Consider the following 24,516-nt stretch of genomic DNA (forward strand, 5'->3'; position numbering starts at 1 on the left):
ATCCATCATAAAAGTGCATCTATCCATCATAAAAGTGCATCTATCCATAATAAAAGTGCATCTGTCCATCATAAAAGTGCATCTGTCCATCATAAAAGCTCATTTATCCATCATAAAAGTGCATCTGTCCATCATAAAAGTGCATCTGTCCATCATAAAAGTGCATCTATCCATCATAAAAGTGTATCTGTCCATCATAAAAGCTCATCTGTCCATCATAAAAGTGCATCTATCCATAATAAAAGTGCATCTATCCATCATAAAAGTGCATCTGTCCATCATAAAAGTGCATCTATCCATAATAAAAGTGCATCTGTCCATCATAAAAGTGCATCTGTCCATCATAAAAGTGCATCTATCCATCATAAAAGTGCATCTGTCCATCATAAAAGTGCATCTATCCATAATAAAAGTGCATCTGTCCATCATAAAAGTGCATCTGTCCATCATAAAAGTGCATCTGTCCATCATAAAAGTGCATCTATCCATCATAAAAGCTCATCTATCCATCATAAAAGTGCATCTATCCATCATAAAAGTGCATCTGTCCATCATATAAGCGCATCTCTCCATCATAAAAGCGCATCTATCCATCATAAAAGTGCATCTATCCATCATAAAAGTGCATCTCTCCATCATAAAAGCGCATCTCTCCATCATAAAAGCTCATCTATCCATCATAAAAGTGCATCTATCCATCATAAAAGTGCATCTGTCCATCATAAAAGTGCATCTGTCCATCATAAAAGCTCATCTATCCATCATAAAAGTGCATCTATCCATCATAAAAGTGCATCTCTCCATCATAAAAGCGCATCTCTCCATCATAAAAGCTCATCTATCCATCATAAAAGTGCATCTATCCATCATAAAAGTGCATCTGTCCATCATAAAAGTGCATCTATCCATCATAAAAGCTCATCTATCCATCATAAAAGTGCATCTATCCATCATAAAAGTGCATCTGTCCATCATATAAGCGCATCTCTCCATCATAAAAGCGCATCTCTCCATCATAAAAGCTCATTTATCCATCATAAAAGTGCATCTGTCCATCATAAAAGTGCATCTATCCATCATAAAAGTGCATCTGTCCATCATAAAAGTGCATCTATCCATCATAAAAGTGCATCTATCCATCATAAAAGTGCATCTATCCATCATAAAAGTGCATCTGTCCATCATAAAAGTGCATCTATCCATCATAAAAGTGCATCTGTCCATCATAAAAGTGCATCTATCCATCATAAAAGCGCATCTCTCCATCATAAAAGCTCATCTATCCATCATAAAAGTGCATCTGTCCATCATAAAAGCGCATCTATCCATCATAAAAGCGCATCTATCCATCATAAAAGCTCATTTATCCATCATAAAAGTGCATCTGTCCATCATAAAAGTGCATCTGTCCATCATAAAAGCTCATCTATCCATCATAAAAGTGCATCTATCCATCATAAAAGTGCATCTATCATCATAAAAGTGCATCTATCCATCATAAAAGTGCATCTATCCATCATAAAAGCTTATCTATCATCATAAAAGTGCATCTATCCATCATAAAAGTGCATCTATCCATCATAAAAGTGCATCTATCCATCATAAAAGTGCATCTATCCATCATAAAAGTGCATCTGTCCATCATAAAAGTGCATCTATCCATCATAAAAGTGCATCTATCATCATAAAAGTGCATCTATCCATCATAAAAGTGCATCTATCCATCATAAAAGCTTATCTATCATCATAAAAGTGCATCTATCCATCATAAAAGTGCATCTATCCATCATAAAAGTGCATCTGTCCATCATAAAAGTGCATCTGTCCATCATAAAAGTGCATCTATCCATCATAAAAGTGCATCTATCCATCATAAAAGTGCATCTAACACTTATTTATATATACAGCAATAAAAAAAAAACTTTCAAATCACCTCAAGGGAAATTCCGCCACCACGGCACACACACACACACACACACACACACACACACACACACACACACACACACACACACACACACACACACACACACACACACACACACACACACACACACAGATGAGGTGGGAATCAATCCATAAATATATATCTTAAACATACAGTTCTCTCCCTTTATGAAACCCTCGGCGAGGAGTTCTCACTAATGTTTAATGAGTGTGTGAGTATATGTATTTGTTCTCCAGAATCACAGAGTGTGCACATCTCATCTGAGTTTCCATCCAAACACTACAAATACAGGACCGCAGTGTTTTTATCGTTTCTGTAGCCATGGATCATCGCTCATAGGAATGTAGTCTCAAAAATTGTGCAAAATAGTTTTGAAGTTTGACTGCAATGTCTCTAGTCAAGCAGCCGAGGTTTATTAGACGTTTGGCCTTGTGTGCTGCGTGTTCCAGCTGTAGTTTAACAGCAGTGAGTCAGTGATTGTGCTGAACGCTGGAACAGACGAGGCCTGTCTCTGTCCCGTGGGCTTCTCCAGTCCTCATGAATGTGCTTATACAGGACTGGAGCAGGGGTGGGAGTTCTGGACTCGATCCGCATGCCTGAAGCTCCTCTCAGAGACATGCTTCCCGTGCCTCGGCCCACTGCAGTGTGTGTGGGACACAACCTCACATCACAACAACACCAGAAACTAGGGGTGCCACAATATATCACAATACAAAACTGCATCATATCATGGATAGTGACAATATGTTTTGTGTGTAATTCAACCAAACATTTTTTTTAATGTCAATACTACATTAAACTACTATATATAATGTTGAATATAATGTATATATTACGATCCGTCTAGGCTAAATCGTAACAAAAAAGAAAAAGAACACGACTCCCATGCCCAGTCGTCAGACCAAAAGAAAACCAATGAGCCCAAAATTCAAGATAAAACAATAAACGTTTCATTAAGATAAAGAAAGATAAACAGTAAAATATAAAATGTAAGTATTTCCAGAGTAACATAAACCAGTGGGTGTATAGATTTCAGGAAGACCCAAGGCCCAAAATAACAAACAAAACAAATAAAAGAAAACAATATCAAACTAACTTCCCTCAGAGTATCCAAATCACAAAACAAGACGAACGTGATATCAAAGAAAAGGGCAGGTCAACCCTACAAAACACCATCACTGAAAAATAAAAAAAACAATCTAAATCAGGTAGTGGTCTGACGGCTGAAGAGGAGACTGGACAAGTGCGACCGGCCCGGAATCGCAACAGCTCGCTTCAAAGGGCGGAAGCTGGAGTTTTAAACCCACGCCAATTAAAGGGGGTGGAGCCATCCCACAGCTGATCCTGATTAGAGCAAACAGAAATAACAGACAACAAGAAGCACACAGAAATAACAAGAAACAGAAAAAACAACAACAAGGAATACATAATTCCGTAACACCCCCTCAACTAAGAGTTAACATCATTCCTATACAGAGCGTGACAACGCATCTGCTTACACATTCTCTTTTCCCTTCTTATAACAAATGTCAATATTAAACTCTTGTACAATCAATGCCCACCGCATAATGCGTTGATTAGAGTTCCGCATTTTTGCAAGAAAGGTTAGTGGGTTATGATCAGTATAAACTTTAACTGGCAACGAACTAGAACCCACATACACTTCAAAATGTTGAAGAGACAGTAATAGCGCTAAAGCTTCTTTTTCAACAGTGCTATAATGCAATTGGTGTTTTAAAAACTTCTTCGAGAAGTAGCACACGGGGTGATCCATACCGTGATCATCTTCTTGCAGGAGTGCTGCACCAGCTCCGTTAGCACTGGAATCCACTTCAATTTTGAAAGGCAATGAGAAGTTCGGGGCTTTTAACACAGGGGTGCTACATAACAAAATTTTAACTGAATCAAAAGCTGTTTGACAAAGATCAGACCAAACAAAGTCTCGTGATTGACTGAGCAAATTCGTAAGAGGCAAAACAATATCTGAAAAATTTCTGCAAAAGCCACGATAATAACCCACCATGCCTAAGAAACGTCTCAGTTCTGTTTAAGTTCTTGGCATAGAGTATTCTAGGATAGCTTGCACTTTAGCAGACACGGGGCAAACTTGTCCCTGACCCACTTGCTTTCCTAGGTAAGTTACAGTGGCTTTACCGAACTCGCACTTTGCGAGATAAACGGTAAGTGAAGCCTCTTGAAAGCGATTAAAGACATTGCGAAGAGTTTTCAAATGATCATCCCAGGAATAAATCACAATATCATCTAAGTATGCCTCACAATTAGAAACACCGGCTAACACAGAATTCATAAGGCGCTGGAATGTGGCCGGAGCATTTCGGAGGCCGAAAGCCATAACTGTGTATTCTAGTAAGTTGTCAGGAGTGACAAACGCAGAAATTTCGGCAGTGCCGGGCGTTAAGGGTACCTGCCAGTAACCCTTAAGCAGATCTAACTTAGTAACAAACACAGCTGAACCAACTTTATCCACGCAGTCCTCCATACGAGGAAGGGCAAATGAATCTGCTTTCGTAACTGCATCAACCCTTCGATAATCAGTGCAGAAACAAATTGAACCATCCCTCTTGGGAACCAGAAGACAAGGTGAACTCCAGGGACTGTTACTAGGAACAGCAAAACCATTGTCAAGAAGGTACTTTATCTCAGATTGCATTAATTCACGTTTAGTGGGGTTTAAACGGTAAGCATGCTGCTTAATCGGAGTTTGATCTCCTATCTCAATGTCGTGAAATGCAGCAGTAGTACGAGAAGGCACATCTGAGAACAGAGCAGAGTGAGACTGTATTAACTCACATACATCACGTCGAGACAAATCAGGCAGATATGACAGAAATTATTTTAAATCTGCCAGAATCTGCGAATTCCGCAATCGCATACCAATCACAGGAATGTTACGTAGAGTCAAACCATCTTCATCAGAACAACATGTCGCATGCACAGAAACAGAAGCAACTGGGACAACAGGGTTACTAGACTCTTTGTCATTATCTCGCGTCACATATGTTTTTAACATATTAATATGGCATATGCGAGTCTTCCTTTTCCTGTCAGGAGTGCATATCACATAATCAGTTTCACTCAGCTTGGATTCGACAACATACGGACCATGGAAACGTGCTTGCAGAGCAGATCCCAAAATTGCGAGTTAAACTAAGACTTTATCGCCTTTGTCGAAACCGCGAGAAACAGCCTTTTGATCAAAATGAGCTTTCATTTGCGCCTGGGTAGACGATAATGCACTACGAGCCAGATCACAGACTTTATGCAACCGCTCACGAAAGGAGCTCACATAATCCAGCACATTAGTCGAAGTGGATTCCCTAGACATCCACTTTTCCTTCAAGAGCTTAAGCGGACCTCGGACAGTGTGCCCAAAAACCAAGTCTGCCGGACTGAAACCCAGAGATTCTTGTGTGGTTTCACGTATAGCAAATAACAACAATGGTAAGCCTTCGTCCCATTCTTTCGCGGAATCAGCAAAATAAGTACGGAACATGGACTTCACAGTCTGATGAAATCTTTCCAAAGGGCCTTGCGACTCTGGATGATAGGCGCTAGCCACACGATGCTTTATGTTCAGTTGAGTCAAAACTTGTTTAAAAACCCTGGACATAAAATTAGATCCTTGATCGGTTTGTACGATCTTTGGTAATCCAAAAGTAGAAAAAAATTAAATCAAAGATCGCAAAACAACCTTAGTACTCAAAGAACATTAATGGTACAGCCTCTGGGAAGCGAGTAGCCGTACACATCATCGTGAGTAAATATTTGTGCCCAATTTTCGTTTTTGGCAACGGACCAACGCAATCTAGTATGAGGTGTTCAAACGGTTCCCCCACAACGGGTATAGGACACAAAGGAGCATAAGGAATCGTCTGGTTTGGCTTTCTCACGAGCTGACAGACATGACAGGATCGACAGTATTTCGTTACATCCGACTTCAAACCAGGCCAGAAAAAATGTCTTAATTCGTTTATACGTCTTCGTAATGCCCAAATGGCCCGAAAAATGAGCCAAGTTCAAAACGTAAGAACGCGAGTTTACAGGTACCACGTTCTGATAAACTGAGTTGCATTCAAATTCACGAACTTGGACTACTAAAAGTGTTCCTGCAGCGGGACTATTCTCTGGCTCGAGTGTGTGTGGACAGACATGCCTGAGCTTGTGTTTTGGGTTAAGCTGCGTTGCTTTGACATTGTGGAAAATAGAATAATAGAAAAAAAATGTATTATCCTTTTTACCCGTTATTATCAATCTAAATTAATCTACTGCGAAATATAGGAGAAATTTTGTTTTTCTATATTAAATTTCGTTTATTTATTTATTTAAGTATAAAATCTATCTATATTGCACCAAATATGACGCTTCACTCCCTTCTGAAGTCGTTTGGATGAACAGTTCTCGAAATAATCAAAATGCAAACGGACAGACAGACACACGCACATTTGCACACACACTCAAGGTCTCTCGCTCTCTCCCTCTCTGTCGTGTGCGCGCTACACGGTTTGGAGCTCGCGAGCTCTAGATTCTGGGAGATTTGAACTAATTTTGAACTTCCGGGAGACTTGGGATATCTGAGACATATAGAGATTCCGAATATTCGATGTTCATTACTACCGAAGCTTCGAAGCTCAAAAAATGGTATTCGGACCAGCCCTAGAATCGTGACATGAGGACATCATTGTGCCCCTACCATAAACTATAGAGTTTACAATACAGCCTAGATATGATGTGTATGACTCTATTATATATATATGAGAAGAGACATTAAGATTTTGGAGGAAAACATTCCATGATTTCTCTATATCTAATGCTAGTGAATGGTGCCTAATGTAGACCAAGGCAAATATCTGTAGTTAAACAGTATGTTCATTTTTTTCTGAAAATGTTTGATTGTTTCTCTCTAGAGAATGCTGTTATTTGTCGGCTGGGGTCGTATGCAGCCTCTTGAAGCTGACTAAACATGGATTTTGGACGTCAAAAATGGTCAACGTTGGGCACCATTCACTTGCATTAGATGGAGAAAAATCCTGGAATGTTTTCCTTCATAACTTTAATTTCTCAGTGGCTCCGGAAAGAAAGTTATTTACATCTTGGATGGCCTTGGGGTGTGTAAATAACCAGGAAATATTTATTTTTGGGTGAACTATTCTTCTAAGCTTCTCATTGACAACATTATATATAATATAATCGTCTTCCTCTGACGTAATGTTACTGATTATTACACTTCAGACTGTCGTGGTGAAAGAGTTTCCCTTGTACTGATTTTGAGTGACTCAATATTGCGATAGTATCTTTATTTGCAGACGCAGGTAATCACACACACTCAGTCAATCTCTCTCTCTCTCTCTCTCTCTCTCTCTCTCTGTTTACCTCATACCTTATGGAGCTTACCTCGATCTAGTTCCTCTTCTCGTGAGAGGGCTACTTCGGCTCATGGCTGATCTGAGGTTGACAGTGTCCTCGGGCCACACGCCCGTCTCTGGCGTCGCAAACTGTGGTGCTTCCGGATGAGATTGCTGGTTCCTCTCCCAGCGTTTCATTCGGGGTGCCGGCGGATGATCAGATGTCGATCACTGCATCACAAGTTGAGAGCATCGGGCTTGAGTGGAACCGTTCACCGTGCCCTGAGCGCTCAAGGCTGGATGACTGGTTCTTGGGGGCAGCGCCCGCCTCCAGTTCCTTTCTTACCGGAAGTGCATGAGGAAGTCACCAGTTCGTGGAGCACCTCTGACTGCCCGTACCCGTTCTGGGGCTACCTCCGCCTTCACTGCCCTCGATGGCGGGGCGGCCAAGGGCTATTTACCCCCAGTGGAGCACTTTGTTGTGATGCAACTGTGTTCTCAGAGCGCCTCCACCTGGCATGGCAACCCCAAGCACCTGTCCGAAGTCTGTAAGTTCTCAACTACTTTCGTGGCCAAGGCTTACAGAGCGGCGGGTCAGGCCACCTCCGCTTTGCAAACAGATGCACGAGGGCAGTGCTGACCCAGGGCTTATGCAGGATAGTGCAATAGTGCACACTGCTACCGACCTCTCCCTATGGGTGACAAAGCTCACTGCGTGGTCCCTGGGCCAGGTGATGTCCACTTTGATGGTCCAGGAACGCCACCTATGGCTTAACCAGATATACGGGAGTCTGAGCGAACCCGTTTCCTCAACTCCCCTATCTCCCAGGATGGCCTCTTCAGCAGTGCGGTCGAGGACTTTACCCAGCAGTTCTCGGCCACCCAGGAGCAGTCTGAGGGGATTAAACACATTCTGCCCTCCACTTCCGCAAGGCCACAGCAGCAGCCTCCACCCAGGCCACAGCGTGAGACATAGCGTCTCCGGCCCTAAGCCTGCCAAACGCCAGGCAAAGCGGCGCTCTTGAGATGGGCAACCCGGAGTCAGGGTCGTTAGTTCTTCAGGAGATGGTAGCAGGACCACTCCTTCCCCGGAGGAGGGCCGGGGCAGAATCCTTTGTTCTCCTTTTCTTTCCCTTCTGCCGCCGGCCTAACAGCTGGGGCTAGCCAATTTGTCAAAGAAAGAACTAACACAAACTCTGCCTCCGGGTCCCAAGAGGGCGCGGATGACAGTGGGCGAAGCAACGCCTCTCTGCTCTCGTCCCCCTCTTCTCCGGTCGCCAGCTCTCTGGCAGAGGCAGCCCCAAGAGAACGCTCTGCCATGTCAGGGCCGTGTGTTCCACCTTGCTACCCCATGGCGGGTACGCCTGTAGTTCCTCTGATCCCACGCACCCTCCGCACTTAAGTAGATAGAACGCAGTGTTTCAGGACGTCAGACAAGCTCTTTGTCTGTTACGGATGCCAGCAGAAGGGAAAGGCTGTCTCCGAGCAGAGGCTGTCCCACTTGGATAGTGGATGTTAATTCCTTGGCCTACCGAGCTCAAAGTCTGCCCTGCCCCCAGGGGGGAAAGCACACTCGACCAGGGGTCGACGGCACCTCGCTAAAAGACATTTGTAGAGCTGCGAGCGGCGACGCTTAACAAATTTTTTCGAGATTCTATAACATCTGTGTAGAGCCCATGTCCTCCCGTATACTCACATCAGGTAGCCAGTAAGTAGGACCTCCTCGGTGTCATTCGCTTGCTGTGTCATTTCACTCCACGGACTGGATGCGTGCGCTAATTTCCTCAGGTCAGTTCCTCAGTTCTGAACCCTGGGTTCCTGCAGCAGTATTGACGTCTAACATATGTGCGCTGCCCTCTTGTCGGACTGGGTGCCTCCATGTGTTGCAATTCCCCTGCTGGGCAATCCCACGTGTGTATTTCCACAATAAGTCTCCTCTGGTAGCATGTGTCTTTTCCTTGGCAAGACCACTCTTGCCTCTCTGACGTTGAAATGCACTCCACCCTCTGGCTGGGTTACCTCAGAGATCTTCCATATGTATTCCACCTAGGTGGTTCATGTGTGTATTCTTATGTCCTCCCTACGGGTAGGCATCATGCTTGCATTTTCCTGATGGAGTTTGCTACCCTGTGTACCTTGGTAACTCTTGCGTTTAGCTTAGCCCTTCGCTCGTGCTTTCCTCACGGCAGGGCGCTATGGCTAGCGCAAGGCACTGGAAGACAGCCATTGTGGTGTTTTGGATTGGACCCCATTCGTCAGACGTTCATACGTAACGTAGAACGTTCCTCCAGCTGAAAGGGAACGTCTCGGTTACGTATGTAACCCTCGTTGCCTCCCCTTGCCACAACCGCTGTACCTCACCTCTCAGCTCCTCAGTGAAGAATATGAATGCGAGAGTGCACGCACTGCTCCTTATAGACACACACAGCAGGGCGGAGCTCAAGGTACTTTGCTTACCTTTGGCTCGTTTTTTACAACTCGAAGGTGATTGGGCTCTCGGGCGAGATTCGTCAGACGTCCTGACGTAACATCTCCGTTCCCTCCTTCAGGGAACCAGGGTTACATACGTAGCCGAGACGTTATCATTATCTTATTGAACATTCAATACACATGCATGAAGAATTCAGCTTCAGTTCCACTTTTGATTAGGGCTGTGAAACTATTAATAACATCCAAAGTATCAGTGTGTGTACTGTGTATAATTATTTTGCATATATAAATACACACACGTCTATAATGTAAGAAATATTTGCACGTATATACTGTATATATAATTATATTTAATTTATAGGTAACATTAGTTAACTACCTTATGAACTAAGAATGAACAATACTTCTACCGCATTTATTTATCTTAGTTAATATTAATTTCAACATTTATTTACACATTATTAAAATCAAAGGTTTGCACCATGAACTAACATGAACAGCTGTATTTTTTATTAACGAACATTAACAAAGATTAACTAATATAGTAACAAATGTATTATTGTTAGTTCATGTTAGTTAATACATTAACTAATGAACCTTATTGTAAAGTGTTACCAATTTATATTATATATAAATAGAAATATTCTATGTATAAATAACACATTTTATCTTGGATGCGATTAATCGTTGCACAGCCTTACTTTTGACCAAAAAAAAATGCAGATTTGTAATTAGACAAAACATTACTCCTAAACTTCCTTCATGAGTGATTTGGATCAGGCACACGTTACATGATGGACTGGAGAAATGAGAAGAGTTTGACTGAGGAGAGAATGTGCAGAATCTGGCCTGGGGAAGTTATTCCAGTAACACTGTTCCCTTTGTCCTTCTACAATAACTTTGTGGAGGGACAAAGAGTCTCTGTGAGGAACACTAGAGTCAGATTCTCTTGTGTGGTGCGGTACAGTCGAGGCTTTGTGTTTCTGCTCCGGGTTCAAACCTGACGACCCCCTGAGGAGCAGCTCTGAGACCCGTGGACAAACCCCGTCGTGTCAATAGTGTTCGGATCCTTTTACTGACTCCGTCTCGTTCATCAAAATGAAGGAATCTTTATTCGAGTCATTTCGTTCATTTAAGTGCCTTTAAATGTTATACATTTAACAGCCAGATTCCCGAACACCCTCACCTACGCAATCCTGATCATATTCTGAATTACGGCAAGGCAAGTTTATTTATATAGCGCATTTCATACACTATGGCGATTCAAAGTGCTTTACACAGAAAGGAATTAAAATAATCACCAAATAAACCAAGGAAAATTAAAACAGTTATAAAAGAAATGAAAAGAGATATAAAGATGATAAATGTTCTCCTAGCGCCTAAGAAATCTATTGGACGTCTCCGATGTTTCCCTAAGATGGGACCGGAGGAGCTCTAGGACTGACCATCCACACCCCGATTAACAAATCATTATAATACAGGCAGACACAATTCACAGGGAACATAAATATTTACTTTACTTTCATTTGACACACGCGGATCATTAATGAATGACCCATGTCAACTACTCATGTTCGTTACGATGGTGTAACAATTCCGTAATCTCACGATACCATATTATTGCGATACTCCAAGACATATGATTAAAAGTTAACAAAAAATGTATGAAAATGCTAAATTTGGTTTTACATTGTGTGTTTACTCTTGGTGCTGAAACCCAAAGCACAGGACAATAGAGACACCAGAATAACAATATTCATGATTCTGAAGATGAAAATACAGAATTATTGTAGATGAATATGCTTGATTTCTGTCACTGACTAGATATATTTAAAATAATGTCGGCCACTTTTTACTGGTAACATCAGACATCTGTCATTATCAGGACCCACTAATATTCCCTCATTACATTATTATACATTATATTCAACATTATATAGTAGTTTAATGTAGTACTGACACAACTTTTTCTCACACAGTAATTTTCATTTTGCATGAAATTTCCCCGATACATATTTATTGCATTTTTGTATTGCGATATATTGTGACACCCCTAACAGTTTCTCATGAAAAGTGATGATTTAATGTGTGTCAATGCAGGCAGATCAATTTTATTGTTGAAAGTTATATTAAAATATAATATTCCTAAGCAAGCCAAAAGCCAGTGGGAAAAAAAGAAAAGGTGATGATTCAGTGTTGATGACAATGGTGTGTGTGTTCAGGACTGGGGGAGGCGGACCTGAACCAGAACAATGGCTCTTCCAGCAAGAGTCCAGCGCTGAGCGACTCCACGGAGGAGGAGCAGTCGAGCGGCACGACCTCTGACCCCGACGGGCCCCGCCCACACCTGACCCGCCTGTTCTCCCGGGACGCCCCGGGCCGAGAGGACAACACCTTCACGGACCGGCCCTCGGAGTCGGACGAGCTGCAGACCATCCAGGAGGACCTCGAGTAGACCAGCGCTCCTCTCCTTCCTCAGAGACCCGCACTCGCTCAGCATGGCATCCGCAAGCTCCTCGACGTCCTCGCTCAGACTGGGCCGCAGCAAGAAGAGCCCCACCGTCATGGACCAGATCGGGAAGCTCTTCGGGGGGGAGAAGAAGAAGAAGGGAAAGGTGAGGATTGAGGCTTTTCTTCTTGAGCTCGTCTCGACGGCAGTTTTCCTTTACCAGATCAACACCAATCGCTTTTTAATGACTTATATCTTTCATCTCAAACTGTATTGTGTGCCAAACCTGCTGTCGTACAGTATATCCAGTATTGAATTCGGGATGTTGTGGGATTTTGTGTATTTTCAGTGTATTCAAGGATCGTGAGAATTATGTTTTTTGCTTTTATAAGATTTTCAGATTTGTGAAATGCCTGTACAGAACAAAATCAAGTGTTTTTACAACTCTTCACTGACAGCACATAAAGTTCAGCACAGACGGTACAGTACATGTGGGTTATTAAAGCCACATATCTATGAGCTTTTCATACAGTATATCACATGAACGTTGAACATGTGTTTTCATGTAAACGCCTCAGGGTTTTTCACGGTACCGACGGAGGCTTGCTTTTTAAAAATGAATTTGCATCTTTTTGGAAAGGATTTGTTATGCTTGCGCATTTATGCAATTTCTAAAGCCTTAATTTTTAAGGGAGGTGAATATTTTTTTTTCTTCGGAAATTCACAGATATTTAAGCTGTTAGATTGTGAAATGATGTAAGTTTATAGGCGTGACCTTATCTTTAAAGTGCCATATGATGGTTAGAAGCTGCCGTAACAGAATGACTGACCGGTGTCGTGATTATGGTTTTGAGAGACTGAGATTATTGTGTATAATAGTTTTGTCTGGTGATGTGTCACACACACTGTGAAAGTGTCACGTTTGAGTGTTAACGCACTAGTAACCCCTAAAAACTGTGTGTCATCTGTAACAAGAGCTTGTGTAACAACCCTGACGCTGTTCCTGTCTTCAGCTTTTTCACATTTGCTTGATTAAAATATATCTAACAACATCAACACTGACTTTTTTGTTTATTTGTTTAGAAACGGTGAAGCTCAGATTAAGGCTACCGTCACATTGCATATTTTGTTCCTTATCATTGCACACACAATGCAAAATTATATAGGGGTAATTATGAAAACCAGATGTTTGCATTTCCCAGAATACCTCGTTTTAAAGCAGCTTTACAGAAAGGGTTAGGTTAGTAAAAAATAAATAAGTAACAGCCATGCTTCACGTTTTTAGGCTGGGCGATATATATATATGTGTATATATATATATATATATATAGAATATTAGCAATATTACCATCAATATTATATATCATGAATATTGAATATTGTTGGATTGTTGAAAATTAAGATAAATAAAGAAATGTCTGCATTTTTTTTTTACTTTGTGTTTTTTGCACTAAACATTTTATGTGCTTTGACAAAATAACTGTTTGTCCAAATCTGTTTGTTTTTAATTGGGGAAAAAGAAAATCACCTTTTTTAATTATTCTAGAGCAAAAGCAAAAAGATTGAGATGTATATGGCTTATCGTCAATATTTAGAAAGTTTACAAGTTTTAGGAATATCGGAATATAACCCTGGTATAAATGATCCTCCAAATGTAGATCTGTCTATATTGTGTCTATATTGTGTCTATATTGTGTCTATATTGTGTCTATATTGTGTCTATATTGTGTCAATATTGTGTCTATATTGTGCTGCAGATATATCAGCGTTTTAATGTCATTTAAGTGATGAAACGGAGGAAGCTTTTATCGTTTCACCAGAGGATCCAGTAACTGTGTTGAAAAACTAAACATTCACAATAAGATCTTTAACATGCATTTACAACATAGATTTTCATTGCAGACTTACAGACAGAAATAGCCGTCGGTTTTGTTCTAAGCAAGAGTAAGCCGTTCTCAAAAAGTAATGAAAAGTATTAATATAGTTGGTTGTCTAAAAGTCTGATCATACTGTACTGCAGAATAGTGAACACAGATGTTAACATTGTTCCTGCTAATAAACCAACAACTGAAGGTCCAGTTTCTTCTTCACAAGCGGTTTTCCTGACTTTACTGACATCTGGAGGAGATGTGTGTTTTTAATGAGCCACACGTTCCATTAAACCATCAAATATTTTTAATAGGGAAGAACAAAACATTAAACTTGGTTAAGGTATTTGTCTGACAAATTAAAGTCAAACTACAGCTACAGGTTTTATATTACTGTGCAAAAAAAAGAAAGAAATGCATATAAAACACAAATCTGACAGGAAAAAGCAAACTTTGACTACAACATAGTTGTATATGCTTTTTTGCATATGTTCATAATTTCTTTGTTTGACAGGCTTGACAAAAAATTATGTTGCACATTTTGTCATGTTTCATTGTGTTATTATCACAAAAGAACAATCGACTCCAAGCACAACTACGCTATATGACTTCAAAATCTTTAACTCATTCAAAATCAGATTTAAGATGTAAAAGATGTTGCTCTTTGATCATGAGAAAGCTCCAGTTAATCTCTATATCAGTGTCAGTGTTTCTGAACTCCTGAAACGCCTCCATTGTATCTTGAGTTTCTTCCGGGAACGAACACGTCACAATATTCCTCATTATAATAATTCATACGCAGAATAAAGGGGAGGGGCCTGGTTGAGTTAGTTAGCAGTGTGTTAAACTGGTGGTTATGGTAAGGGGCGGGACATTTCACAAACACACTTGAAGCGCTCGACCAATCACAACACACCAATCCAGCCGACCAATCAGAGCACAGTGTGCTTTTCAGGAGGAGGGGCTTCATAGAGACAGGAAGTAAACAGAGCGTTACTGACAGACTGGGAAGAGAGGAGCCGCAACAATGGAGAATATGAGGAAAATAATCAACATTCAAGCAGGAAAACCTGTTCTAGTAGAGCCTGAAAACTACAAGACTGTAAAAGGGCGTTTCCTCTGGTTTAACAGTATAATCAATCACAGCACGATTGATGATGCCAATCACTGATAGTTTCAGTTTTAAGGCTGCTCCTTCATGCTGTCGTGGCCGTCACGCTGCAAAGAAAACTGGCCAACCAATACCATTTGAACATTTAATCTTTGCAAGTTAATCCACAGAATAAAATTTCTTAATCTCTAGTCAAACTCTGAAAAGATGCTTCCCATCTGGAACGGTCCTTCTCTGATGATGTCAGTTTGATGTCATTAACCCCTCCCCTAGCTAGAGAGGAGGAGGGGCTTTCAAACCAAGCCCCGCCCACACCCCGGTTTAATACGTCACGATGCTGAAGTTGGTCGCAAATCCTTGTTCACATGGACTATAATAATGCATTTAAATTGTGTTTGATGTTATTCATCTAATCCACACTTTGTGCTGGTCAGGCAAAATAAAACAAATTTTCTGTCCATTTACTATTTTTGTCAAAGCAAAAGTTCCAAATCCGGAGCAGAAAGTGCAGGTTGTCAGTGGCGCCGCTACCGGTGTTTCAGCGGTTTAGCTAACGGTGACGCCTGACTTCAGCCAAACACAGGCCGCCAGTACCGCGGTATCCACCTTTTACCAAACTCACTTTTACATGTGTGGCACTTCTGATTTGGAGAAAACACACTCAAAAGGACTGAAACAAATCATTGTAAACGAAAAGGTTGTGCTACAAATATTCCATTGGTTTAAATAAATTAGATGTATATTTTTTCAGTTACAGTTTATTTTAAGGTGTCATTGTTACAGTGTGAATTATATATTTAAGTACTGAGTAATATTAAGCAACTACATGTTCATACTATAGGATTAGGGTTTGGTTGAGGGTTAGTTGCATGTAATTATGCATAATTTACTCTTATTACTATGGTAAGTACATGTAACATATGTAACAAGGACACTGTAAAATAAAGTGTTACCATTTTTTCTTTATGCTTTATTTACCATCAGGAAAAAAGCCGTAAAGCTTGGTATTTTAATATTTCCGCTGCTGTAACGAGTCTGCGGCTTTATCCTGATCCTAACCTTCACCTCCTCACTGAAATCTCAGTTGGCCAGACAGTGATTCATCTTTTAAGATTTGTTAAAATACTGTGAGTTTGTAAAAGCTTCGCTTCAGGTTCATAATTAGTGCTCGTGAACGGCATTTGTTTCTCTTCTTCATTTCTCTCTTCTGCTGAACACAAAAGAAGATATTTTGCAGAATGTTCCCAAACATTTTCGGTTCCCTTTGACTTCCAAAAAATACAGTACCAACATTCTTCAAAATATCTTATTTTGTGTTCTGCAGGTTTGGAAAGACATGAGGGAAAGTAAATGAAGACAATTTTCATTTTTGGTCGGAATCCCTTTAAGTGTGTAAAGATAAACACATAATGAGTTCAAATGAGCTTGAAACAAATAACAAGGAAGTAAAATTTGAAGAATAAGGTAAAAAGGCTCTACTGAATACTTGATGAATATTAATTAGGCCATGATGACATTAATAATTTGTTTTATTAACAAACTTTGGGAGAAGCACATTCAGATAATTAACCTAATTAACACGGGAGGAGCATGTTCAGGAATATAAGAGGAATATACACACTATTCCATGACAGTTTCCCAGCATCCCTCCTCTATCTCCTCACTTCTAACTGTTCCTTTCCCAACCTGGGATACGGGAGTTCACTGGGTTTGGGACAATCCCAAACTCGGACAGCAAGCCAAATACACGTAACCTTTACTCTATTTTGTGCATATCCGGTCCGTGTATCATTGTTTGCCGGTTTGAATGGAATAGTGGAATGATACAATGATACACGGACCGTATCCCATTCACACTTCGCAGGGAGTTTGATTGACTGGCGGTCTGACCAATCATAATCCGCCATCTGTTGAATCCGCCATTTCGTCCGACAAAGCGGTCAGGAGAGTTAGTAGATTAACATTGGAGGATTTGAACTTGAAAAACGGAGTGTACTGACGTCTTTCCGCGGTTAAAACAACATTCCTTCTGATGTTCATTCATGTTTATTTGATGCTATAAATTAACTAGAAGGAAGAGATGATCAGCTTTAACTGAGGCTCTACAGCGATCTATCAGACACATTAAAGAGTCACAAAACGGTACCTATTGTTTAAATTTCTTTAAAAAAGGACCAACTTTGAAGGACTGTTTCATATCAAAAGTAAGCTGGTCTGTCCTGTCTGTCAGTGTGTTGTCAGTGTCCTCTTTGCTCCGAAATGTGTTTTTCACTGCGTGAGAACATGGTGGCTTTTGGGGGTCGAACAGTCAATTGGATTTAACAGATTTAACAAGTGTGAAGGGCAAAAATCACATGAAATGCAATTTTAACAAATCCATTTCGAGCTTCATTCATATGTGGTTTGAAATCCAAATTACATTTCTGGAAATGCGTTTCAGTCTGACCGCTCTGATCGGATTACACATGGTTTATGTCCTTCTCACGCCACGTAAAACATAAACATGTTAGACCTTGTTATAGGAAACATGCTGAAAGTCGCTGCAGAAACATGGTTGTGTTGTTGAGCCGGTCGAGCAGAAAATGACAATACAATAAAGACATGTTTTGAAACCGGCAGAGACGACAGTACGGAATAAAGCCGTTTCTGGCGCTGCCTCAAACGACATCCAGCGTGGACTATTAATTCAATTCACACTGTGAGCCATCAAGCTCAATTCAGATTTATTGCTCAGATCTGTTTTTTGTATAGCGGTTCACATTGTTGATTTAAATGTGGCAATATCAGATTCCAGTGGGAACAGATTGTGGGCCTGAACTGACCCGCATGCACAAAAGAACAATAAAAAGAAGCCACACAGAACGAGTCATACGGAAGTAAACATGGAGAACATTAAAGTAAGTATATTTATTAAAATGATTAAAAGTATTGTTTATTTATAGTGTGATCTGCCACGGAAGCCAGTGAATTTATGCACAGGCAAATATAAAAATCAAACAAGGATGCAAAAGGAGAGCAGAGTTTTTAAACCTTTATGATACGAGGTCTCGTGTTTTGCTTGTATGAGCTGTTACTGTAATACTTTTGAGTTCTGTCACATCACTGTCCTTCACTGACTTCCTTTCACTACTGTCTTGATATGATAACTTTGGGAATGTAAAATCTTTGAAGTGACTCCAATGGCCGCAGAATTGTGACGAATGTTGATGTAGAGCAGAGGTAGCGAACTCCGGTCCGAGAGCCACAGTCCTGCAGAGTTGAGCTCCAACCCTGATAAAACTCACATGCCTGTAGCTTTCTGGTAACCCTTCAGACCTTCATTAGCTTGTTCAGGTGTGTTTGATTAGGGTGAAGGCAAAACTCTGCAGGACAGTGGCTCTCCATGACCGACGTTCACCACCCCTGATCTAGAGTAACGTAAAAGTTGCATGAATTCCGATTTGACTGTTCAGACTGAGGTCGCATTGCAAAACATCTGACCTGTATCGGATTTAGGACCACATATGGAAGCGGCAAAAATCTGGAATTTAAAAGATCAGATTCCATGTGGTTTGTGCTGTTCACACTGTCATGAGAACAACAGATCTGAGTCACATGTGAGCAAAACATGCAACAGTCAGTGTGTTGTCCGTCTGGATGCACATGCTTGTCCTGCAGCGACGGTCGGACCCGGCACAGGGCAAGGAATACTGCTAGCAACTCGAGGCAATTGATATGCCACTGCAGTCAAGGTCCTGTTGCATACGGCATCCGAGCCGGTGGTGGAGGCATCTGTTGAAACAACAACATGCCAGGACACTTGTTCCACTAAGGGAACTCCTGCCCGTAGAAAAACAAGGTCTGATCACAGGCTGAAAGCTTGGCGACAGGCCGGTATGATTGCCACCCGGTCATGTGACCAGTGCTGAAGCATCCTCACGAAGCAATCCGAGGGGCATGACCACGGCTGCAGATGCCATATGCCCCAGGAGACTCTGAAACAGTTTTAGTGGAACCGCTGTCCTGCCCTTACATGCATTCAAGCGGTTCAACACTGACTGAGCACATTCTGTTATGTTGACCGAGTCCAGCTCCATACCCAGAAAAGAGATGCTCTGCACAGGGGAGAGTTTGCTCTTTTACCAGTTGACCTGAAGCCCCAGAAGGCTGAGGTGCCTATGGACCAGGTCCCTGTGTTCGCATGACTGGTCTTGAAAGTGGGCCAGGATGAGCCATTCGTCGAGATAGTTGAGGATACGAATACCCACCTCCCTTTGAGGGGCAAGGGCAGCGACGGGCACAGCCTAAAGGGGAGGACCTTGTACTGATATGTCCATCCCTCGAACACAAAGCGCAGGAACGGTCTGTGCCGAGGGAGAATTGAGACGTGAAAGTACGCCTCCTTTAGGTCGATTGCTGCAAACCAATCTTGGGAGCAAATGCATTCGAATTTACGTTTCAGCATTAGCATCTTGAACGGAAACTTGTGAAGGGCCCGATTTAAGACACACAGATCCAAGATCAGTCGTAACCCACCACCTTTCTTGGGTACAATGAAGTAGGGGCTGTTGAACTCTGACCTCATGACGGCTGGAGGGACCGGCTATATAACATCCTTTGCCAGTAGGACTATGATATCTGGACGCAGGACAGAAGCAGTCTTGTCCTCCACTGCATATCATCCCGGAGTGGGGTCCGGTGGAAGTGGAAACTTGTCTTTGGCTTCACTATACACCACACACAAGGACATCAACACAACATAACAATATATATCAAATTATAAAACAATTAAAACAATAACATTCCCATATATACATATACAATCTATGCATACATATCCACTACTCATATTCATATCTTCTCAAAATGTAAAATTCTAATGGCAGTTGGCACAAATGAAATCTGGTACACATTTTTACTCGCCCGAGGTTGTTTAAAACGTCCCCTTGATGGTTACAACTGAAATTTAGAATGTAAGGGATGAGAAGAATCCTCTATAATAGCGCAGAATCTTCTCCGAAGCAAAAGCTTAATGAGCTTAATGAGTAATTGCTGCACGCTTCCTCATAGACCCGTGGCACGGGGACTGGTTCCTGATGCAAATCTCTCTCGCCAGTGTCCATTGGCTTGTTCTGTTCCACTCGAAGGTGTCTGGGCTCTCAGGCGCAATCCCAACTCGTCAGTCACTGGCGTAACATAGAACGTGACTGACTGATAGGGAACAAATAGATTTTAATGAATGTGTGAAAAATGTCCCTGGAACAACTAAATTTGAATGTTAAGCCCTGAATGTTGTCAGTGTCTGGCTCCCCCCTGATCAGAAGTGTTTTGCAGTGTGTTGCAGTGTGTTGAAGTGTGTTGCAGTGTGTTGCAGTGTGTTGAAGTGTGTTGCAGTCTGTTGCAGTGTGTTGCAGTGTGTTGAAGTGTATTGCAGTGTGTTGAAGTGTGTTGCAGTGTGTTGAAGTGTGTTGCAGTGTGTTGCAGTGTGTTGCAGTGTGTTGCAGTCTGTTGCAGTGTGTTGAAGTGTGTTGAAGTGTGTTGCAGTGTGTTGAAGTGTGTTGAAGTGTGTTGCAGTGTGTTGAAGTCTGTTGCAGTGTGTTGAAGTGTGTTGAAGTGTGTTGCAGTGTGTTGAAGTGTGTTGAAGTGTGTTGAAGTGTGTTGCAGTGTGTTGAAGTCTGTTGCAGTGTGTTGAAGTGTGTTGAAGTGTGTTGAAGTCTGTTGCAGTGTGTTGAAGTGTGTTGAAGTCTGTTGCAGTGTGTTGAAGTGTGTTGAAGTGTGTTGAAGTGTGTTGCAGTGTGTTGAAGTCTGTTGCAGTGTGTTGAAGTGTGTTGAAGTGTGTTGCAGTGTGTTGAAGTGTGTTGAAGTGTGTTGCAGTGTGTTGAAGTGTGTTGAAGTGTGTTGAAGTGTGTTGCAGTGTGTTGAAGTCTGTTGCAGTGTGTTGAAGTGTGTTGAAGTCTGTTGCAGTGTGTTGAAGTGTGTTGAAGTGTGTTGAAGTGTGTTGCAGTGTGTTGAAGTCTGTTGCAGTGTGTTGAAGTGTGTTGAAGTGTGTTGCAGTGTGTTGAAGTGTGTTGAAGTGTGTTGTCTTCATCGCAGGGCTCTTTTCGAGGAGGTTTGTCAGCGTCCCCTCAGAGAAAGAGCGCGTCCCCGCGCCGCCGTCCAGATGAGAGCGCCGTCATGCACTTCCTAAGAAACATTGTTCGTATCTTTCCTGCTTTTCACTATCCCTCGCATCTGACAAACAATAAATAAATACAAATATTTTCAATGATTCTCATTGTAGTTTCTCCCCCCCAATTAGGTTTCTCCCTCTACCCCAAAATCTAAGGTAAGTCTCAGTCTTCTGAAGTAATTTCCATATTTTTAATCATCATGCTTTGCCTTTGATTCATTACATGCAGCTGTTTCATGTGGCACATAAAGATTTGAAGTTAATTCACAATTTCATCTCACTCAATTATACCCAGATAATATCATGATGGTGTTCTGAAATGAGGAGGCAAAGTTCTCACTATTTTTTTTATCAATCAAATGTAAATTCATTTCCAAGTTACACTTAATGTTGTCACATTTTCCTGTTTAAATAAACACGACTTAACATTACATAAAAAGAAACCAAATGCAATTCTCTTTTGTATTTTATTTTACATTAAGAATGTAATTAATTTTCTGTATATAAAAATCAAGTATAAATCTCATTAAGTTGGTGTTTTTAAGCATTTTTTTACATGTATTCCTAAATAACTAAAGTAATCATTTAAACAATACATTTCTTTCCTTTTTTATTCTTTTTAAAAGTCAACTTTAAGCTTTAAACTCAGTAAACATTAAGCTCTGTAAACTGGTCACAGACATGAAGACGTACCTTTAATTTAATCTGATTACTCACTAAAAAACCCAGTCATCGTGTTTTCAGGACATTTTAAGTTTGATTTTCAAAGTGGTGATATCCAAGTGGCTAAGCTGTGTACTTACTGTAAGTATTCCCTTTAACACCATAATCGTTAATTTAGACTTGCGAAACCGGACCGAAAACAAGAGGCAGGATTTATCAATTATATCCGATCATATCCAATCATAGTGTGATGATGGCATTGCCTCCTCTTTCCCTCATATACTCACTGCCACATTTTGGAATATTTGCATTTTGCAGTTTTATTTTTATTATTTTCTCATCCAATGTTTGAGGAGGCACTGCCTCCCTTGCCTCTTTAGAGGAAATGCCCCTTTTTATATTATATTTAATGAGTAACCAGTAGCTCTGAATTCATCTGTCCTTTTTCTTTGCCATGACTCAACCTCTGCAAAACTAACCTGATTTCCCCAACTCTGGAGATATGACAGATGCACGTCTGCTTTATTAACAGAGAGAGCAGAAATCACAGAGCAAAGGCCAGAAGGGACGTGGAGAAAGTCAAGGCACCTTAACCCGCATCTTCAAGAGGGTAACGATTGCTCTTCATCAGTAATGTCAATGGCGTCGCTGGCCCATTCTCATGTTGATTCTCTCTTTCAGGGAGGAAGCCAGTCCGCTTCATCTACCAAGCGCTGAAACCATCACCTCTTCTCTCTAAACACAGAGGAAAGATGACAGATTCAATCTTTTTATTTTTCTAATACAGTAACCATGACTTGAAGAGGCTTCTGCATTGATTTGTTACAATCTGAATTTCCCCAGTTGGGTCTTGTATTGATGTAGTTGTGTATAATCTTTGAGAGTTAATGATGTTTGTCTTGTTGAAATGCTTCCGTCTTGTCTCTGTAGTGTTACTCTTACCTCGTCTGTAAATGTGTGTATTAGACCTCAGATGTGTTTTCTACACTCTTCATGTGTCCATGATCAAAGAGTGATGCGGTCTGTGTCCCGTAATCCATTAAACATGTTGTGCATGTGCTGAGATCCTCAACACGACTTCCGAACACAACGGGCTTGTTCAATGTTTAACTCGATGAGTGATTTATGTGCTCTTTGCTTGTTATAGTTTGAGCCTTCATTTTCTATTCATCAGGAAGATACAAAAACAGTTTCCAGGTTTAAGACATATGGAACACCATTATGTATCTCACACTTGATACAATTTGTATGTTATTTTAATTTAACATGCTTTATATTAAAATCAAGTCACGTAAAAACTTGTTCAAGTGTTCATGTTTTTCTAACATTCATACAGTAACTAAGAACTGTTTATTTCTAAAGGGTTGTATATTCATAGTCACCTTCTTTTCATAGCATTATTATAACTGCAGAAGTAGTGCCCCCCCCCCCACCCCCCACCCCCCACACACTCTCTCACACACTCTCTCACACACACACGCACACACACACACACACACTAGTTGTTGGCCGGTTTCTGTATCAGATAATGCAGGAGTTATAGTGATCTTCAGTCACTCTACGTGGGAAATTCTCATATTTGGATCATACACTGTGGATTTTGATATATAAGTTTTTGTGTGAATTCAGTGTTTTCAGAATTCATTATAGTTTAGCCAAACTAATGCTGTCACACTTAATCCATAAATAAAACCCATACATTTATAAAAACAGATTAGAACAAAGTTGCAGAAAAACAAATAGAAAACTGATAAACATATGAAAAAAAAACCAACCTAAATTTATTATTAAATATTTGTGCATATTACAAAAATTTTTGCCAAAATTGGATCCCATTAAACTGATTCATGTGATATATCAGGGACTGTGGGACTTTAGTATCTAGAACGTACTGCTTTAGTTTTACCACAGATGAGGATACAAATGAAAACTTGAAACTAGATCCTTTCAAATACACAATTACAATCTTTACTTAAGTCGTGACAAATATGGCTTAACGTAAATAATAATTAAAAAAACTGTAAAAAAATGAAACTTGCAACCACTTCAGTGAGTTCAGTCTTTGTCTCTGAAAGTTTTCAAATGCAGCATGGAGTGTATAAAATCATGTACATTCACATAAACGCATGATTTGTATCACTGTAAGTCCCACTGGTTGGCCAGTAAATGTGAGGTGAAGCAGAGACTCATGGGAAGACTGTCGGTAAGGGGAAGCAGAGGCTCATGGGAAGACGGTCGGTCAGGGGAAGCAGAGGCTCATGGGAAGACTGTCGGGATGGGACACTGCCAGCCCTCTGAAGACTCCTGCACACTCTCCTCCAGATCCAGACCCGACTGCGTGTGTTTGCCCTCCTGTGACGCCAGCGGCTGTGAGTCTGACTCAGAGTCGTGTTCCAATACCACTTCCACCTCCTGTGGTTTCACTGTCAGACAACGACACAAGAGTTCACACAACGACTGATATTATTCATGGTTACATTTCTGAGCATTCACACCAAGTGCAAATCAGCCGGCATGTTGTCAGAGGCTGTTTACA

At 41.0% G+C, this 24,516-nt stretch overlaps 3 protein-coding genes across 4 annotated transcripts in view; 2 read left to right on the forward strand and 1 right to left on the reverse strand.

Annotated features, from left to right (window-relative positions):
* Positions 1-13,246, forward strand: part of LOC143747575 (myelin basic protein-like) — a 44,901-nt gene extending 31,655 nt beyond the window's left edge. The window contains exon 4 of the mRNA XM_077240407.1: positions 11,964-13,246. Coding sequence (XP_077096522.1) covers positions 11,964-12,196 — 233 coding nt within the window. The 3' untranslated portion in view covers positions 12,197-13,246. The remainder of the gene's footprint in view (positions 1-11,963) is intronic.
* LOC143747574 (myelin basic protein-like) lies at positions 11,964-23,278 on the forward strand. The gene is made up of 5 exons (XM_077240406.1): positions 11,964-12,356; positions 21,242-21,343; positions 21,447-21,473; positions 22,513-22,590; positions 22,662-23,278. The coding sequence occupies exons 1-5, from the start codon at positions 12,240-12,242 to the stop codon at positions 22,695-22,697; spliced, it is 360 nt and encodes a 119-aa protein (XP_077096521.1). The 5' UTR covers positions 11,964-12,239; the 3' UTR covers positions 22,698-23,278.
* A 461-nt stretch (positions 23,279-23,739) lies between these two features.
* The window catches only part of LOC143747571 (zinc finger protein 236), a 107,041-nt gene continuing 106,264 nt past the window's right edge, over positions 23,740-24,516 (reverse strand). The window contains exons 31-32 of one of the 2 annotated variants that reach the window (XM_077240403.1): positions 24,189-24,403; positions 23,740-24,153 (exon numbers count right to left, since the gene is read on the reverse strand). In XM_077240403.1, the coding sequence (XP_077096518.1) occupies positions 24,237-24,403 (167 nt within the window). In that variant the 3' untranslated portion in view covers positions 23,740-24,153; positions 24,189-24,236. Of the gene's footprint in view, positions 24,404-24,516 lie in introns of both variants that reach the window. The other variant, XM_077240402.1, reaches the window with a different exon arrangement.

This window comes from Siphateles boraxobius, unplaced genomic scaffold (genome assembly GCF_051911475.1).
Source record: "Siphateles boraxobius isolate OS27281-9 unplaced genomic scaffold, OSU_SipBor_1 229, whole genome shotgun sequence".
NCBI classification, from domain to species: Eukaryota; Metazoa; Chordata; class Actinopteri; order Cypriniformes; family Leuciscidae; genus Siphateles; species Siphateles boraxobius.